Genomic DNA, 19,228 nt, shown 5'->3' on the forward strand with positions numbered 1-19,228 from the left:
CTCCAGAAGTTGCACAAAGCTCAGTTTTAGTCACTAACAAACCAGGTTACACAGACATCCAATATAGCATTATATTGGTTGCTGGCAACACCTGCTCTAGAACCTGTAGAACCTGACTGATATACTTGCAAGCTCTGTGTTAGAGGCTAACACTCCTGAACATTTGCCTTTTAGTCTGCAGCCTGTGCTTAGTCTCAAAGGTGGCATTTTTGGAAAGACAATGGCATGGGGGGGACCTGTGTGCTAGGAGACAAGCTCTTTGGAGCAGGGACGAAGTCTAAACTGCTCCAATCCTTAATCTCAGCTGAAGTATTTATCCTCACTCTACAGATGGGGGGGGGGGGGGGTTGAGGCACAGAGATGAAGTGACTTGTCAAAGGCAGAGCCAGGAATTTGACTGGAATTCAGGAGATGTGGGTTTGACACTAACCCAGAAGACCATTCCCCCTGAGCATAAGGAGAATGCCTTAAGCAACTCTTGTTTTGGGAGAGAAGAAAGTACACTTCCCATTATCTCAAATTTAAACCCCAGTTCTGAGGGTTTGGAATTTGTAATGGGGCATAGCGCTAGTCCTTAAGGCAGCAGTGTCAGATGGCTGCCCCACAAGAATTGTTGATCCAGCCCATAAGGGTCATTCTGCAGGATCCAAGCTTTCATTTTAAGGTTCTTCTCAGTCACAAAAGTTAGAAGCTTTTTAAAAACACCACAGATCACCAACTAGCATCATCACAACTCGTACCATTCCCCACCTCGTTCAGTCTGCAACTACGGGGGAAATATTCAACTAAACTGCCAGGTGGCTTGGATTTCTTCACTTGCACCTTTGAATTTGGGCTCTTGAATACTTCTCCAGCATGTTGGTGTCGGAAGCAGTGCCCCAAAATACAGAACTATCTTGAAGCCTTCACCATAGTTCTGCAGGGTATAACATGGATATCCTAGTTCAGGCACAGGTAAGAATCAACAGTTGAAGATAACTTGTGACTTACCTGGGACTGGGCTAACCTCAGGAAAGCTGAGAATTGTTACACTTTGCATGTTAGGAAATGCATAGCATCTCAGATGTCTGACATTAAAGGGCGACTTTCTGTATGGACTCCAGTAGCTGTTTCCAGCAACTCAGTAAATTTGGGTCTCAATCAAATCTGACTCATCAGTGATTGGAAGCCAATGCCCCCTCAACTCTGGGTAGTCTAGTAATTGTCTTAAGGCTTGTCTACAGCATAGGGAGTAACTTCTAAAGTAAGTTAACGTGTTGCATATTGATCTGTGTGGATGCTGTTGGTGCGCATTAAAGCACACTAGAGAACCTTAATGTATTACCTGCAGTGTGCACCACCTGGTTCTACAGTGACCAATTAATGTGTAACATGTTGGTGCAATTTAAAAATCACACCCCCAGGTATAGGCAGGCACGGAGATGATAGCCCCATCTCCACCAGCTGAGCTGGTAATGTTAGCCTTCTAGTATGTTTGCATTGTGCAGTGCTCAGCTGCAGCAGTGTTAGCTGGAATGGCTCCTCTGACTGATGCAGACTTTAGTTTCTCCGGCAGTGGCTTCCTGACGGCTGCTGTAGTAGGGAGTTCTAGCTCTCGGTGAAATGGATTTGCATACGATCTAGGCAAGTATGTCCTGTGGAGTCTGACTCCCACTTCCTCCTGCTGCAGAGCCAGGGTCAAAGAATGCTTTTCTCCTCTGTGGTTCTTGAAATTGTCATTAATCATTGGCCTTTCAAAGTTTTCAGTTAATCACAAACAAGTAAATTCCCCCACTGGCTCTGAAGCAGTTAATATACCATTAAATGTCAAGTTTTGGCACTATTCAGAGTATGTCTACTCAGTAAAGAACCCCATGGCTGCCCTGTGCCAGCCGACTCAGCCCTGCAGCCCAAGCCTATTTCATTGCTGTGTAGACTTCCAGGCCCAGGGACTGTCCTACCCCAATGGGTCCCAGAGCTGGGGCTCCAGCCCAAGCCTGGACATCTACAAGCAATGAAGCAGCCCCACAGCTGGAGCCGCACTGGCCAGCTGTGGGTTTTTTGCTGTGTAGACATACCCTCAGAATATGGGAAAAGCAACACTTAACTGAAAGGTTTTAGAGCAGGTGTGGCCAACCTGTGGCTCTGGAGCCACATGTCGCTCTTCAGAAGTTAATATGCAGCTCCTTGTATAGGCACCGACTCTGGGGCTAGAGTTACAAGCGCCAACTTTCCAATGTGCCAGGGGGTGCTCACGGCTCAACCCCTGGCTCTGCCACAGGCCCTGCTCCCACTCCACCCCTTCCCACCCCCTCCCCTGAGCTGGCTGTGCCTTTGCTCCTCCCCCTCTTTCCCCAGAGCTTCCTGCATGCCACAAAACTGATGGGGAGGTGCTGATTGGCCAAGGTGCTGGGAGCAGGGGGTGGGCTGATCAGGGGCTGCTGACTTACTACTGTGGCTCTTTGGCAATGTACACTAGTAAATTCTGGCTCCTTAGGCTCAGGTTGGCCACCCCTGCTTTAGGGTTTCTTGCCTGGTCCCTGGCTGCAGAAAGACCCACTAGCTACAAACAATACAGATCTCCATGCTCTTAAACTAAGGGCTTGTCTACAGTTCATGGCAAACTGGGGTGCAAATCCACCCCCACTAGCCTGCTACAGACTGTCCATGAGGACCCTGCTGAGTTTGTTGTTGTGCTTTGACTTAGTCCCATTTCAGTGAGGATTTGATTTAAAGTGAGTTAATGAACTGTTAATGGTTTGAATAGCAGCCATGTTATTCTGTATCTGCAAAAAGAACAGGAGTACTTGTGGCACGTTATGCTCAAATAATTTTTTTGAGTCTAAGCTATTGTGGCACTAGCAGTCACCTTCAGCCCCCAACTAAAATCTCTCCAGCGCATCAAGATCTACAACCTATCCTGAAAGACAATCCCTCTGTCTCGTAGATCTTGGGAGACAGACCAGTCCTCGCTTACAGACAGCCCCCCCCCCAACCTGAAGCAAATACTCACCAGCAACCACACAACAAAAACACTAACCCAGGAACCTATCCTTGCAACAAAGCCCAATGCCAACTCTGTCCACCTATCTATTCAAGGGACACCATCATAGTACCTAATCACATCAGCCATGCCATCAGGGGCTCGTTCACCTGCACATCTACCAATGTGCTATGTGCCAGCAATGCCCCTCAGCCATGTACATTGGCCAAACTGGACAGTGTCTACACAAAAGAATAAATGGACACACATCTGACATTAGGAATCACAACGTTCAAAAACCAGTAGGAGAGCAGTTCAACCTCTCTGGTCACTCAGGGTATGGCTACACTTGCAGCTGTACAGCACTGAGTTAAACCTGTCTTCGTACAGCTGAGTAGGGAAAGCGCTGCAGTCGGTCCACACTAACAGCCACCAGCGCACTGTCATAGCCACATTTGCGGCACTTGCAGCGGCATTGGGAGTGATGCATTATGGGCAGCTATCCCACAAAGCACCTCTTCCCATTCTGGCGCCATGGGTTGTGGGAAGGGGGCAGGGGGTGCGGGACACTCTGGGTCCTGTCCCAACGCCCCGTGATGCATCGCTTCACATCCCAGCAATCCCTGTGTTTCCGTCCACATTTGGCACCATCTTTCAACTGTTTCTGTGCAGCCGGGTCTGTGTTCCGTTTCAGTCTGCGGGAAATGGATGACTCGATATCGTTGGATCTTAAGGAATAGCTCGACTGCCAAACGTGACGTGCTCACGAGACTCGTCAGCATTCTCAGCATTTCGGGCTCCGACGATATCGAGTCGCATACAACACAAAATTGCTTGTGGCATTCACGGACATGCTCAGCACCGTGGAATGCCGCTTTTGGGCTCGGGAAACAAGCACTGAGTGGTGGGATCACATCGTCATACAAGTCTGGGATGACTAGCAGTGGCTGCAGAACTTTCAGATGAGAAAAGCCCCTTTCATGGGACTCTGAGGAGCTCGCCCCCACCCTGCGGCGCAAGGACACGAGATTGAGAGCTGCCCTGACAGAGAAGCGGGTGGCTATTGCAATCTGGAAGCTTGCAACTCCAGACAGCTACCGATTGGTCCCTAACCAGTTTGGAGTGGGAAAGTCGACTGTTGGAATTGTGGTTGATGCAAGTTTGCAGGGTCATTAATTGCATCCTGCTCAGAAGAACCGTGACTCCAGGTAATGTGTAGGACATTGTGGATGGCTTTGCACAAATTGGTTTCCCTAACTGTGGAGGGGCGATAGATGGGACGCATATTCCTATTCTGGCACCACCCTACCTAGCATCAGAGTACGTTAATCAGAAGGGGTATTGTGGATCACCGTGGGCGTTTTATTGACATTAATGCAGGCTGGCCCGGAAAGGTGCATGGTGCATGTATCTTTTGAAACACTGGCCTGTTCAGGAAGCTGCAGGCCGGGACTTTTTTCCCAGAGCGGAGGATCACAGTAGAAAGTCAAAATGCCCACTGTGATCCTTGGAGACCCCGCTTACCCGTTAATGCCGTGGCTCATGAAACCCTACACAGGGAGCCTTGACAGCAGCAAGGAACAGTTCAACTACAGGCTGAGCCAGTCCCGAATGACTGGAGTGTGCTTTTGGCCGTTTAAAGGGCCGCGGGCGATCTCTGTATGGGAAGCTGGACTTGGCTGAAAACAGCATCCCAGTGGTGTTATCCGCATGCTGTACCCTCCATAATATTTGTGAAGGGAAGGGTAACAGATTCAGTCAGGCATGGACCCCTGAGTTTCAACACCTGGAGGCTGAATTTGCACAGCCAGAGAGCAGGGCTATTACAGGGGCCCAGCACGGGGCTGCAAGGATTAGGGATGCCTTGAGGGAGCAATTTGAGGCTGAAAACCAGCAGTAATGTCTGGTGCCCTGCACAGGAGTGAAGTGCAGTGGTTCCAATGTTAGTAGGAATCGGTGTTTGCTAAGCTGACTTGCAGTGGCTGTTTCTTGGGCTAAGGTATCTTTTACTTTATGCAATAATAGACTGTTTTCAAAGCCAAAAAATCAATTTATTGAAAAGAGAACTGTTTGGGAATCAGAAATGGCAAGGGGGTGGGGAATGATACAATCACAGATTTGTATATGTCCTGTCTGGAGTGCTGTGCAATGAGTGCTGCATTTCAGGATGGCTATACTGCATGGTGATGGGGGTTGAGTGCAGAGGGTAGTAAGGGTCGTAGTTTTCAGGGCTGGGTGGTGAAGATACAGGTGTTGGAGGCAGCTGGTGGCAGTAAGAACCCAGATGTTGGGGAAAGTGGGTTGGAGGTGACATGGGGGCACAAGGGAAAGAATTTTGGGACAAGGGCTGTGGGGGGGCCAGGCGCGGTAGTGCTCCGCCTGCATGGCTACGAGCACCTGGATAGTCCGCTTGGCACTCCATGATGCTTATTAGACGATCTGTGCTTTGCTGCCGGTGCTCCGTGCTTCACCGCCGGTGTGCTGCGTTTTCCTGGTGGATCCTGCTTTCGCTCTCCCTCCACTCCTGCACTGTTTGATTCTCTTTAAGAGATTGATGCAGCATGTCGTCTTTGCTTTTTCGCAGTCTCTTCCGGAGTTTTTGCAGTCTCTCAGCCGGTGATAACACGGACGGCTGAGATCTCAAGGTTGCATCTGTAAAGACAAAATGCAACACTTAACAGAGGCAGCATTCATTATACCAGACAGAGTAATGATTCCCCCACACTTAAGGAGGGCACACAGTCTACACAATAGCATAATTTTCCTGTCCCAAAGAGCGCACATAACCCATGGGAGCCCCAAAATGGTGAGTAAGGGGGGCTGATTGTTTCAGGGCTGTACTGCCCTCTGGGTTTCTGTGCCTTGGGGAGAGCCAACAGCTGCAGGGGGAAACCTACACTGAACACTGTCCCAACATTTTCCACAGGAGTTCATCCTGGAAGATCTCGCTGCTGAGTGACCTGGGAAGCAAGGGAGGGTCTTCTAATGCAATGTGGCTTCCGCCCTGGCCCATATGCAGCTTGCCTGTGTGCAGCAATGGTCCCTCCCGCCCCTCGCGGCACAGTGGGCGGACATGTTAGCCTGACTGGGACAAGGACCATGGTGGCTCTCCCAAGAAACCTGCGCAAGCGCATTGCCCATGTTCTGGATGAGACTTTCGAAGAGCTTACCGAGGCCAATTACCACGATGTGATAGACCACATCAATGTGCTATTCCACATCTAGGCATGCATGCAGCCCTAACCCTCCTCTCCCAAAAAGCCTGCACCAAAAAAATTCCTTCCCGGAAAAAAAAAAAGCCGCTTACCGGGAACCTGTTCTTCTTGTCCTCCAGCAAGTACCGGCCGCTGTGACTGGCTACCTTCCTCCTGGCTCGAAGAGCTCCTGGCTGCATGCCTCCAGGGATTCCGGGGTGTCTCCCTCCGCCCCAGCACCCTCACTCCTGCTTTCCTCCTCCCCCTGCTCTGAAGTGTCCATGGTGGTGCTCGGAGTGGAGGTGGGGTCACCCCCAAGTATCGCGTCCAGCTCTTTGTAGAATTGGCAGGTCGCGGGGGGAGGACCCGAGCGGCCATTTGCCTCGCGGGCTTTGCGGTAGGCATTCTGCAGCTCCTTCACTTTAATCCTGCACTGCAGTGCGTCCCGGTCATGGCCCCTTTCCATCATGGCCCTTGATATCTGCCCGAAGGTGTCGTAATTCCTACGGCTGGAGCGCAACTGGGACTGGACAGCTTCCTCCCCCGAAACACTGAGGTCCAGCAACTTGCCATTGCTCCATACCGGGGCTCGCTTGGCGTGTGGAGGCATGGTCACCTGGAAAGATTTGCTGATAGCACTCCACGCCTGGCTGAGCAAACAGGAAGGGGATTTTTAAAATTCTCAAGGAATATAAAGGGCGGGTCTGACGGTTGGTTACTTGAGGCCAGGGCAGTAGAGTTCGAACTGATGACCAGAGTGGCTAGAACAGGCATTGTGGGATACTGCCGAATACTTCTGGAGGCCAATCAGAGCGCATTGGGCGGCCACACTGGCGCCGCAGCGCAGCAGCGGCAGCGCAATACTCGTTATTCCTCTTGGGGAGGTGGAGTGCCAGCAGCGCTGTAGCCGTGGAGATACAGCGCTGTACGTGCCCTGCTAGTGTGGATGGGAAGTGAGATGCTGTGCTGTACATGGGTTTTATTGTGCTGTAACTCGCAAGTGTAGCCAAGGCCTTAGTAACAGACTTAAAGGTGGCAATTTTGCAACAGAAAAGCTTCAAAAACAGACTCCAACGAGAAACTGCTGAACTAGAATTAATTTGCAAACTAGAACCATTATCTTGGGCTTGAATAGAGACTGGGAGTGGCTGGGTCATTACACATTTAATCTATTTCCCCATGTTAAGTATCCTCACACCTTCTTGTCAACTGTCTGGAATGGGCCATCTTGATTATCACTACAAAAGTTTTTTTCCTCCTGCTTATCTTAATTAGCCTCTTAAAGTTGGTATGGCAACTCCCACCTTTTCATGTTCTCTGTATATGTATATATCTTCTTACTATATATTCCATTCTATGCATCTGATGAAGTGGGCAGTAGCCCACGAAAACGTATGCTCAAATAAATGTTAGTCTCTAAGGTGCCGCAAGTACTCCTGTTCTCTGAACTGTTAATGTGTCAGCAGGGTCCATACAGTGGCAGGCTAGTGCAGGATGGATTCACACCGCAGCTTGCCACAAACTAATTGTGTAGACAAGCTCTTAGTGTGCTAAATGTGAATTCTCAAAGATCTTAGACACTAACAGCCTTAACTCCTAGTTCAGTTTCATTATGGGCAGAAACCCTTTAGCAAGTGAATTCTCATTCAGTGGCCTACAAACCAACCATGAAGTAGATAAATGTACACTCAGAGCTAGTCACAAAGGGATTTAGGTGCCTGGGTCCAAAATTCAGATCCTCTAAACCCTGCCCAGCTGCTATCTAACCTTGCAGGTACTTAGTCCCATGGCATTTAAACTGCTGCTGGGCGTGCACACAGCCCCTTAGCCCTGGTACTTAGCCGTGAACTGGGTGTGGGTCTCCTGCAAGCACGGCTGCTGCCTCATGCCTCTCCACAAAACACTGCCATCTGAGGAGGTGGCTCTGATACTACTTAACCCAGTGGCTAGAGCACTCACCCAGGATGTGAGGCCTGGTTCACTTTCCTCCTTAGCCTGATGGGGAGCAGGGGCTTGGACCTGGGTCTGACTTATTTTCTCTAGTAGAATGCATGGCTGAATCCGAGCAGAGGGAGAGATCCAGTCCTAGGCCTGGTCATCACTAGAAAATCGGGAAGATGGATTACCTGTGTCAGCAGAAGAATCCCTCCTGGCAACATAGGTCCTGCCTACAGTGAAGCGCTACAGTGGCCCAAAACTGAAGGCACCTGATTTCCTTTGAAGGGTGGGGTTACACCACCCCCATTTCCTATTGGCTAGCTTTGGTTGCTCCCCACTCAGCTTGCTGGCTTCTGGGAGCTCCATTCTTAGGTGCCAGTGCTCTCACGCAGTGTCTAGGGAGCCTAAAGCCAAACTTGAGGCTGTGGATTTTGCTAGGTGGCAGGGTGTTGAGCATTGCAATGTGGCATCTAGGGACCAACATGGATCTAAACCACAGGGTCTTACAAAGAACCTGAAACTTATCTTCTGTGAAATGAGGGGCCTTCTAATGGAGGGTTAGCTAAAGATGCCTATCTACATCCTGTACCTCTGGATTTGAATGTTCGCTTGACTTGTGTGCTTTATGGGGTCACTTGGGTTGAAAGCTGGAACTTGGCAGGGATGCAGGAGTGCGCTTCGCTAGACTAGACTCTGATTTGATAAGTTGAGTGTGAAGGCAGCAGTTGGAGTTTGTCTAACTGATCTGTTTGACTGGTGGGTGCAGGTAGAGATGGATTTATACAACTTAACGGTGCAAAAAAGGCCTTTTCTACATTAGGTCTTAATCACCTAAATCTTACTAGAAGGATGAATACTGGAGAGCTAGGGAGGTCGTGTTCTCAAGCAGATTCTGGAAATTGTATTATCTAGCATCTTCCTGCATGACCTGTACCCATCTTTTGAAAAGCTGGAACCCTCTTAAAAGTAAAGCTTGCTTGTCATACTAATTGTCCATTCATCCATAATGAATGGATGGAGTAAAGCTGTAGATGACCTGAATTGCCAGGCTTAAAAATAAATTTAAAGTTGGAGTGTTTCAGGCCTCTCTCATTATAGGAATGAGTTCATGTCCTCCTTGCTTCCTCTGTAGGTCACCTTAAGATGCCATTGGAAGTGTTAATTACTGGCAGCCTTTCTGCTGAAAATGTCTTGTGGTCTATAGGGTGTTTAGTTCACACTATACTGTCCCAGAGTGTGCAGAGTGACTTGAATATGCTCTCCAATGCAGTGGCTCTCAGCCTGGGGTATGCAGAGGTCTTCCAGTGGGTACATCAGCTCCTCTAGATATTTGCCTAGTTTTACAATAGGCTACATAAAAAGCACCAGCAAAGTCAGTACAAACTAAAATTTCATACAGTGACTTGTTTATACTGCTCTATGTACTAGATACTGAAATGTAAGTACAATATAATCATAAAATCAAGTGGAATAGAAGTATGGTAAATGAGAAAGTAAGCCTTTTTCAGTAATAGTGTGCTGTGACACTTCTGTATTTGTCTGATTTTTTTTGTAAGTAAGTAGTTTAAGTGAGGTGAAACTTGGGGGCATGCAAGAGAAATCAGACTACTAAAAGGGGTACAGTAGTCTGGAAAGGTTGAGCACTGCTCTAATGCATAGCACCCTTTTTCCTTCTATTAAGCTTGGAGGTCAGGACAAGTTAGTGACTGGTGGTTTTAAAGCACAAGTAATCAGTGGAAAGATGATTCCCACAGACTTGGGCTATGGCACTCCCATAAACGGCATACGTAGGAATGCTCTATAATCATGAGGGCTGAGTTATAGTTGCTGTGGGAACAAACTGAATTGCCTGAACAAAGTGTCTAAAATCTTATGATGCTGTATTAAAAAAGGTCTGTCAGGTGTCATCTGAAACAAGTTGCCCCTCCAACTATACTACTAGAACTAAAGTAATTCCACACCCTAACGCAGATATAGGTAGAACATAAAAGTATTTCTTTGGTGTAGCTTACTCCCATGCAGGAAGGGGAATAAGTTGTACCAATATTGCATGGAAAAACTACATGAGACGAACATGCAGGTTGCAAAGACAACCACTCAAAAGTTAGGAAATGCCAGGTTGCCTCTGCAACTTCAGCTCAGTCCCCTTGTGCATATGCCTCATGATAGTCTTCAGCACAATCACATACTATTCTTTCCCCCCCCCCCCCCCCCCCAGGTCACATTTCAGTCAGTGCCTAGAATGGCTAGTGCTTAGTGAATGAGTAGCTATGTAATATTTTGTGTTCACTGTTCAGTGTAATCCTAGGCCTCATACTGCGTGCTAGTCAAACCCTGCTCTAAAGACAGAATTATTTCCTCATGGGCTCTTCTGTGGTTCTCATCTCTACACAAACATTCCTGTGAGTTGAGGGAGTGGTGGGATCCCTATTGCCCAAGTTAAGGTCAGATGTACCTACTAATTTGGGGTGCCCAATTTGAAACTCCTACAACCTGATTTTGTTTCAGAATCCTCAGCATTATATAGCACTTCATTGTGTTCACAGCACAGCTCCAATTTGAATTCATTTGCAGCCAAGAGTGGTCAGCACACATGTAAATCAAACCAAAGGTTTTAAATTGGGCACCCAGAAAATGAGGAACACTTAGTGACCCCCTGTGAAGTTTTAAGTGATGTGCCCAGCTTCACATAAAAATTCTGTGGAAGAGGCAGGGATAGAATTGAATTCCTCAAGAGCATTTAACTGCCATAACCATGAGACCCTCTGTCACAGGTCAGGGGTGTGCAGGCACAACTGTGGGCCCAGGCTCAGGCCTAGTGGCCAGAGTCCATCACTGTCAAGATGGGCCACCAGCTGGGGGGGGTGGCAGCCAAGATAGGGGGACCTGGGCCCTCCCTCTCCACTGGGTCCCAAACCAGAGTCCTGTCAGTGGTGGTGTTGCCTGCCACCAGCTCGGCAGGGATCTGGCTGAATCGCACCGAGCTAGCCTCCAGTTGTCCAACTCCCCACAAAGACTCGCGGGGTTACTTCCTATCCACTTCTCTGCATCTCGTGGCTTCCTAGTTCCCTGTGTTCCTTCTCCCTCAGTCGTGTCTAGCACCTGGGAGTTGAGGGTTGCTGTCAGCTGGCTGGCCTCTGCATCGTGGAGTGCCTGTGGCCCTTCAGCAGGGCCAGCAGCACACCACCTTCCCCTATGGTGGTCCACCAAGACTGAGCCAGGCTGCTCCCTCTTATACTGGTGTTGCACTTTGAGCATGCCCAGTAGGGCCGTGGGGGCATGGCTTTCTCAGCCCACAGTGAGGGGTTAACCCCTGCAGTCCCAGTGGGGGCATGCATGCCCCATCACACCCTCCTTTCTCTTTCTGCAATCGCCTGCCTCACTCATTACTCACCTTCCAACTTCCTCTACTAATGAGGCAGGGATCCTACAGGCTCCTTCACGAACAGCTCTGACTTGTCCCTACAGCAGCTGCATTCCATGCAGTGAATAAGGCAGGGTCCTGTGGAAAATGGTCTGTTAATGTGATGAGACTGTTGTAATACATACATGCAAGGGGGCTGAATTAAGGCTGCACCTGAATTCTGGCATTTTTGAACTCTTGACTGCTTGACTTGGCAGTGTTCTCAAGATAGCTTTTACATGTAACCACCTGGACTTTATTCAGTTCATTGTTTAAAAAAACAAATTGACATCTTGACACCCTATGGGTCCCAAGCTGGGTCAGAGCTTTTGGATCCATGTACTGACCTCTGCCAGTTGAGGGAACAGAGTAACTGACCGCAGTAGTGCCATCCTCTGCATGGAGCAGCACTAGAGGTGGAAGGGTCACCTTGCAAGATATTTGCTGGCAGCAGAGGAATGGTGAGACTTGGGAATTTCAGTTCCATTCCAGGTCCTGGAAAAAAAAAAAATTTTTTGGCCTATTCCCTCCATTTGACCCCTTTGTGCCCCATACCCCTTTTACCTGTACGAGTTCTTTCCCCACCCCAGCTTAGTCCCAGCCCTATTCTTCCCACTTAGTCTCCACTTACACTGGTCTACAATTTTTGAGAAGTCTGCTTCAGAGATAAAATGTGCTATTTATTATGTATTTTGATGTGCTGAATTCAAATATGACAATTAAAACAACTGGCTACTGTTTCTAAGATATTTAAGTTTTTACCTTTTATGTCTATGTATATTGTGTAGATAGAGTTTTAATCATAAATTGTAAACCTAGGTCTTTTCATGTGTTTTTATGGTTGCTTTACATGATATTTCACCTGTCCTGTTTATGTAACACTTTAAAAATCAGCAAAAGGGTTATATAAATAAAATTTATTATGAAACAAGAGGCAAAAAACTATGTACATAGTTTAGTCCTATTCAGTGTCTACTCGGCGCTTCTTGGCTTGTCTCTTGTATTCATTAAATGGAGCATCTCTTGTCACTGTCCAGCAATAGTCTGCAAGCATTGATGGGCTCCATTTGCCCTGATAGCGTTTCTCCATTGTTGCAATGTCCTGGTGAAATCGCTCGCCGTGCTCGTCGCTCACTGCTCCGCAGTTCGGTGGGAAAAAATCTAGATGAGAGTGCAAAAAATGTATCTCTAGTGACATGTTGCAACCAAGGCTTTTGTATGCCTTGAGGAGGTTTTCCACCAACAACCTGTAGTTGTCTGCCTTGTTTCCAAGAAAATGTATTACCAACTGGAAGGCTTTCCATGCCGTCTTTTCCTTGCCACACAGTGCATGGTCAAATGCATCATCTCGAAGAAGTTCACAAATCTGAGGACCAACAAAGACACCTTCCTTTATCTTAGCTTCACTTAATCTTGGAAATTTTCCACGGAGGTACTTGAAAGCTGCTTGTGTTTTGTCAATGGCCTTGACAAAGTTCTTCATCAGACCCAGCTTGATGTGTAAGGGTGGTAACAAAATCTTCCTTCATTCAACAAGTGGTGGATGCTGAACACTTTTCCTCCCAGGCTCCAGTGACTGTCGGAGTGGCCAATCTTTCTTGATGTAGTGGGGAATCTCTTGCACAACTATCCCATTCGCAGAGAAAACAGCAGTACTTTGTGTATCCAGTCTGCAGACCAAGGAAGAGAGCAACAACCTTCAAATCGCCACAAAGCTGCCACTGATGTTGGTCATAGTCTATGCACCTCAAAAGTTGTTTCATGTTGTCATAGGTTTCCTTCAACTGGAATTGATGGCAAAACATTGCCATTATGCAGTAAAACAGCTTTAAGACTCGTCTTCGATGAATCAATGAACAGTCTCCACTCATCTCGATCGTGAATGATGTTGAGGGTTGCCATCACACCATCGATGTTGTTGCAGGATACAAGATCACCTTCCATGATGAAGAATGGGACAAGATCCTTTTGACGGTCACGGAACATGGAAACCCTAACATCACCTGCTAGGAGATTCCACTGCTGTAGTCTGGAGCCCAACAGCTCTGCCTTACTCTTGGGTAGTTCCAAATCCCTGTCAAGGTCATTCAGTTCACCTTGTGTTATGAGGTGTGGTTCAGAGGAGCAGGATGGGAGAAAATGTGGGTCCTGTGACATTGATGGTTCAGGACCAGAAGTTTCATCCTCTTCCTCTTCCTCATCTGACTCAAGTGAGAATGATTCTGGTGCATCAGGAACCGGCAGTCCTTCTCCGTGGGGTACTGGGCATATAGCTGATGGAATGTTTGGATAATGCACAGTCCACTTTTTCTTCTTTGACACACCTTTCCCAACTGGAGGCACCATGCAGAAGTAACAATTGCTGGTATGATCTGTTGGCTCTCTCCAAATCATTGGCACTGCAAAAGGCATAGATTTCCTTTTCCTGTTCAACCACTGACGAAGATTTGTTGCACAAGTGTTGCAGCATATTTGTGGGGCCCGCCTCTTGTCCTGATCTCCAATTTTGCAGCCAAAATAAAGGTGATAGGCTTTCTTAACCATAGTGGTTATACTGCACTTTTGTGATGCAAAAGTCACTTCATCACAAACATAGCAGAAGTTATCTGCACTGTTCACACAAGTATGAGGCATCTCTGCTCACTTTGGCTAAACAGAAATGTGTCCCTTGGCAAAATCAAACACTGACAAATAAGAGCACGACACTGTATGATTTCTAGAGCTGATATAGGGCAATTTGTTCAGCAGAGTGAAGTAAGCTTCGTTATGATTGCATCATCCATGACTTCTAGGAATAACATGATGCAATTCATATAATGTATGACGCAATACCAGCTTCAGATTGCATCATTCATTGTTTTGCCTAAAAAGCAAGTACTGTCCAAACCCAGTCATAGATTTATTCATAGATCCAGTCAAAGATGTATTTTAGTCATTTCTGGTTTAAATTGAGATCCCTTCCCTTTATAACTCACTTATCCTCCGCCATTCCCAAGTCAAGCTCGTATATACTGACCCAATAACATATCTTGAAAACTAGAGCCAATCAACAGTTTTAAGCATCATTTTCATTCAGTAACCCAGAATTAGTAAAGTTTGACTACATTTTATTTCAGAAGCATTTTGGCTGTAGAGCAGTGTTATCAGGCTTCCAATCCCAGCCTGCTTGCCCAGTAAGTTTTAGTCTCACTGCTCCAAACTAACCCACTCCTAGTCTCCTTGCCCAGCCAGTTCCCAGTCCCTCCACTTGCCCTACCTCTTTCCCAGTCCCTGCCCCCCACCCACGTTCCCGTCCCCACTAACTCCTAGTCTCCCTCAGTTTTCTCATCTAATCTGTTCCCCTGGCTCCTTGTCCCAGTCTCCCCCATCTGATCTCGGTTCCCCCTGCCTTGAAATGACTGCCTCGATGTCAGCTGGGGGCAGAGGGACTCCAGGCTCTGTTTCAGTGGCCAGCCCTGCCCTGGCCCAGAACAGCTATTACAGGGAGAGCCCCGCTTCACCCCATGGCCAGTGGCATGTGCTCTATGAGGCTGGAGCATGTGCAGGATGGAATCTTGTTAAACCAAATCAAATCCCCTGAAGTCTCTTCTCAGCGTGTGCAAACTAGAGTTTTCAGAGGCCTGTCATATGGGTGGATCTACAGATGGATGGCGGTAACAGCAGCCTTTGGGTCAGGGATGTGCCTTTTGCCAAATTCCAGGTTCCTGCTCCAAAGCATGGGGAGGCTAGAGCATTTCAAAGAAAGATCTCCAGAACTTTACCATGGGAAAAACAGCTTTTTTTCCCTAGCCTCACTCTTGGAAACAGCTGAATGCTTAGGCTGATCTTCGGGGAAATGTCAGTGGAGGCTGACACGTGGCACAGGAAACTTCAGCCCAAATGGTTACCATTTGGCAAGGTTACATGTAACTGAAAATGGCCTCATTGAGGTTGCCCCAAACATCCCATTATAGGCAGGACTACTAGCCCTGCCTGTAATACGCACCTTTACACCATTGTGTCCACACTAGAGGCTGTACTTGTCTGACAATCTGTTTTAAAAAGTGTACAGTGTTTGTAGACCTTGGTCACGAGGGCAGTGGGGACAGAGTGCTGGCTGTCAGCAGGTGTGGCTGCAGCATTACCATGTTGTATTATTTCTTACCTGCAGGCCCCAGACTTCCCAGTGATTGTCAGATACTGTATGTGATGGGAAACTTTGGGGTTCCCAAATCCCTGTGAGGCTTAGGTAGGGCCCATCATCTACTGTAGCATAAACCTGGTTCTACCTTAGGGTATTTGATGACTGGTGTCAGCTTCTGGAGCTGTGCTAGGCATGTAGACCAGTAAATCACTTGGGATTCTGCTGTGGGGCTGGAAGGGAGGTCACAGGGCTGAGTACCAGACTGGTGGTGATGCCTGGGGTGGCCGTAATTACACGTGACAAATGTGGCAAGCAGGAGTCACTGCAGCACCCTGCTGAAGAGGAAGTGGGTGGGGTGTTCATTGGCTGGCATGCAATGGGAGGGGTTTGGAAGCAGTGTGGAGGAGACTACTGTCATTCTGCTTGGGAGCTGGCTTACAAATGCCCTGAGTGACTCAGATTTTGGGTAAGGTAGCTGAGCATCTTGTGGCTTAATCAGCCCCCAGATCCTGCATCAAACTGGCATTCTCACACCAACTGCCTGCATTTCTCTAGCCTGCTGGCACAGACAACTAAACTAAGGCCGGAATCCACCCTCTTTAATAGCTGTGGCTTGTGACACCCTTTTCTTCTCCTCCTCCTTCCTTCCCCCCCCCCCCCCGGGTGGGGAAGGATAGGTCAGTGAGCCATGAAAATTCCTGTCTAAATGTGAATTGGGAATTCTGCTCTTCCTGGCCAAGTTTCTTTCCCAGTGTGACATGCAGGCTCAGACTGGCCTGCAATATAATGCACTTATCTTCCTAGTGCTGAGGATTTTTTTGAAGGTTATCCATATTATTGAATAGTAAACAATGCAGAGTCAGGGAGGCTCAGTGGCCAAGTTGAAGCAAATAGATTATGCTAGCAGAATTGTGAAGCTTTGCGTTGGGTGGCTGAATCGGGGCTGGAGCCAGCAGCTGGAGCCTGTCCAGGACTAAAGTGTTTTTGGGTTTGTGGGTGGAGGGGGAAGGGCAGGGACAGGAGAGCTGGATAGCACTAAACTAGTGGGTCTAAGCTGTCGCTGCTGCTGAGGATTGCTGTCTCGAGCCTCTTTTCCACTGTGCTGTAGCTCACGGCTTATTTGTGCTGTCTGCCTGTCTTGATTTACTGTAGCTGTGCCTTTTCCTTTCTGCATGCTGTCTCGTCTTCCAGGGGAATCTATCCTCTACCTTTATTTTGTAATAAATGATGCGGTTATATTGCATGCCTGAGTGACGTCACTGTCAGCACAGTAAGCATCAGCAGCCTGATCACATGCTGGCCCAGTCAGTAATGCAGACGGGATAGGAAGGTGGAGGGGGGGGGGCAGAGGAGGGAGGGGGCTGGTTCCTGGACATATGGCAGTCTTCCCCTTTGGGGTGCAGTTGTTAGTCTCAGTGGCTTCATCATAGGGCAGGGTCTGGCTTGAAGCTTTGGGAAACTCCTCCTAAAAATCCCTGAACTCTTCAGCTTGTGTTTGTTCCACCTGAGCAGACTTCCAGGACTCTGAAGGAGCAGTGGCAAGCAGGATGCTTTTCCCCAGCTCTGCGCAAGAGTCTCCCCGTGGCCTCCCGGACACAAACGACCTGTGCCTTGGCCTGCAGTCTCTCAATCTGACTGGGTGGGACAGACCATGGAGCACCCAGGACTCCGATACTGCAGCACAGACCAGCACGCAGTCTGGTGAGTTGCTCTCTGATTACACACAGCAACAGTTGTTGATTATTTGCTTTCTTTTTTTTTTAAGTGAAGCTATTGCCCAGAAAAGTGGCTGTTACAGGAGCAGGTTGTGACTGGTTGGTTGAGGGATTTCTCTTAACCTTATAAATGCTCTGAGTGTAATGGGGTGATGAGTTCGGGGGACAGAATAAGGGGAGGTTTTGGTTCGGACTGTTCTGCAACTACTCCAGTCTTGGCTGGTGAAACAGGAAACATAACTTACAAATACCCAGGCTTCTCCTGATCCTGTGATGTCTGGGGATGGCTTAATGTGCTGATGGGCAGGAGGCTTTATTAAAAAATCTGCTCATACCTTCCTTCCAAGTATGTTAGGGTATATTTGAAGATTGAGCTAAACGCCTACACTGAGAACTCCACTGCAGTGTGGAAGTGGCGTTAAACTTGCTCCACTCCAGATAAATCTACTAGCAAATTGCTACCTGGGCAAAATAGGGTGTGCTGGCAGAAAGCTGTCCCTCTCTACAGGGAGGGGGCTGCATGCTTGCAGAGGGACCCCCTGCCTGGCAGCAAATGCTGCTGTAGCACACAAGCTTAGGGTGTTGCACTCTCAGGGTCTGCTGCCTACACTCTGCATATGGGGTGTGGTGGGGGTGCAGACTGAGCTCCAAGTACCAAACTCAACCAGAAGGTTCCCAGCTCTGTAAAAGGGCTCGGCAGGACTTTCTCTCCATTCTCAAACTAAAACAAATCATGTTCTGGGGAATGGCACTTGGTCTGCAAGAGTTAAAAAAGTCTCTCCCCCACTAGCAGAGTGAAGGCATGGCAGCAAAGTATTGGCTTATTGTTTTGCCCTTCCCCCTTCCAAACGCTGTTCACCCTGGCTTTCAGCTGGATCTAGCTCAGAGCACCAGCAGTATGGAGTGCTCTAGATCTGAGCGCTGGTTTTCTCTATAGAAACTGAAGTGAAGAGCAATGCTGTACCGCTCAGTTTTCTAGACCAGGATTTAGTGGCATCCTTGTGGTGTGGTTGGGTAGGGTGCAAGAGGGGGATGTGCACTCATCTTTCAGGTCCTTCTAATAAAGATCTGGAAAGAACAATCTCACAGATGGTGTTACATTCACTGAAGTATCAGTCCATGGAAATATTTCCTGCTTCAGCAGAGTTTGCACAAGTTCAGCCTGGTTGCTACAGAAACTCCTCCTTTTTATAGAAGCAACCTGCTGCTTTGTTAAAAGGCTAGTGCATCTTTGTGCATTGATGGGGGTGACATAGAAGGCCACAGGCACATCGCAGGTACTGATAGGACTGTGGGTTGCAGTGTCTTCTCTCGCTCTTCATGGGGGTGGCCATTCTGGGGTGGTTCTGGAGTGGAAGTGACCCTGCTCAGGGAAGGTAGCAGTGATGTGAAGTGTTGCCGGCTGCTCTGCTGGCAAGCTTCATGCCAAAGCTCCCAATTTGTGGGAGCATGTCTCCCTTCCCACTGACTAATGCCTGTCACTTGGTTGTAGCAGTGGGTCACAATCTGCCAGGGGCAGCACCGAATGTCACTTCAGATACTGCAAAACTGGTCTGCATGGTACCCCGAGCAGGCCTCATGCAGCTTCCTCCCATGGCTGGGCGTGGGACTTGTCAGGTGACTGTTGCAGAAGCAATGTAGCCACGTAGGGAGGGAGCAATGAGTATTAAACAGGCTTATGCACAGACCCCTGGAAAGAACTTCCTGTTGAGGGGTCTTCCTAGGAGCCATTGGCACTCCAATAAGCTTGGATTCCTGCCCTCCTGTGCGATCCAAAAAATCCAGCTGGCTTCCCCTGGTGACCCTGTAAATGCTCCATGTCGCACCAAACAAGGGACCGTTCTTCCCAGGCAGCAGTTGTGCCTGATCTTTTCCTACCTTTGCTAATGTCTT

At 48.3% G+C, this 19,228-nt stretch overlaps 1 protein-coding gene across 5 annotated transcripts in view; it reads left to right on the forward strand.

The window, feature by feature from the left end:
- Positions 1-19,228, forward strand: part of CPEB1 (cytoplasmic polyadenylation element binding protein 1) — a 63,630-nt gene that overhangs the window by 3,764 nt on the left and 40,638 nt on the right. For 3 of the 5 annotated variants that reach the window (XM_065412012.1, XM_065412011.1, XM_065412013.1), the window contains exon 2: positions 17,133-17,321. In XM_065412012.1, the coding sequence (XP_065268084.1) occupies positions 17,133-17,321 (189 nt within the window). Of the gene's footprint in view, positions 1-17,129; positions 17,322-19,228 lie in introns of those variants that run through there. The other 2 variants (XM_065412014.1, XM_065412010.1) reach the window with 2 other exon arrangements.

The sequence above is a fragment of the Emys orbicularis genome, chromosome 10 (assembly GCF_028017835.1).
Source record: "Emys orbicularis isolate rEmyOrb1 chromosome 10, rEmyOrb1.hap1, whole genome shotgun sequence".
NCBI classification, from domain to species: Eukaryota; Metazoa; Chordata; order Testudines; family Emydidae; genus Emys; species Emys orbicularis.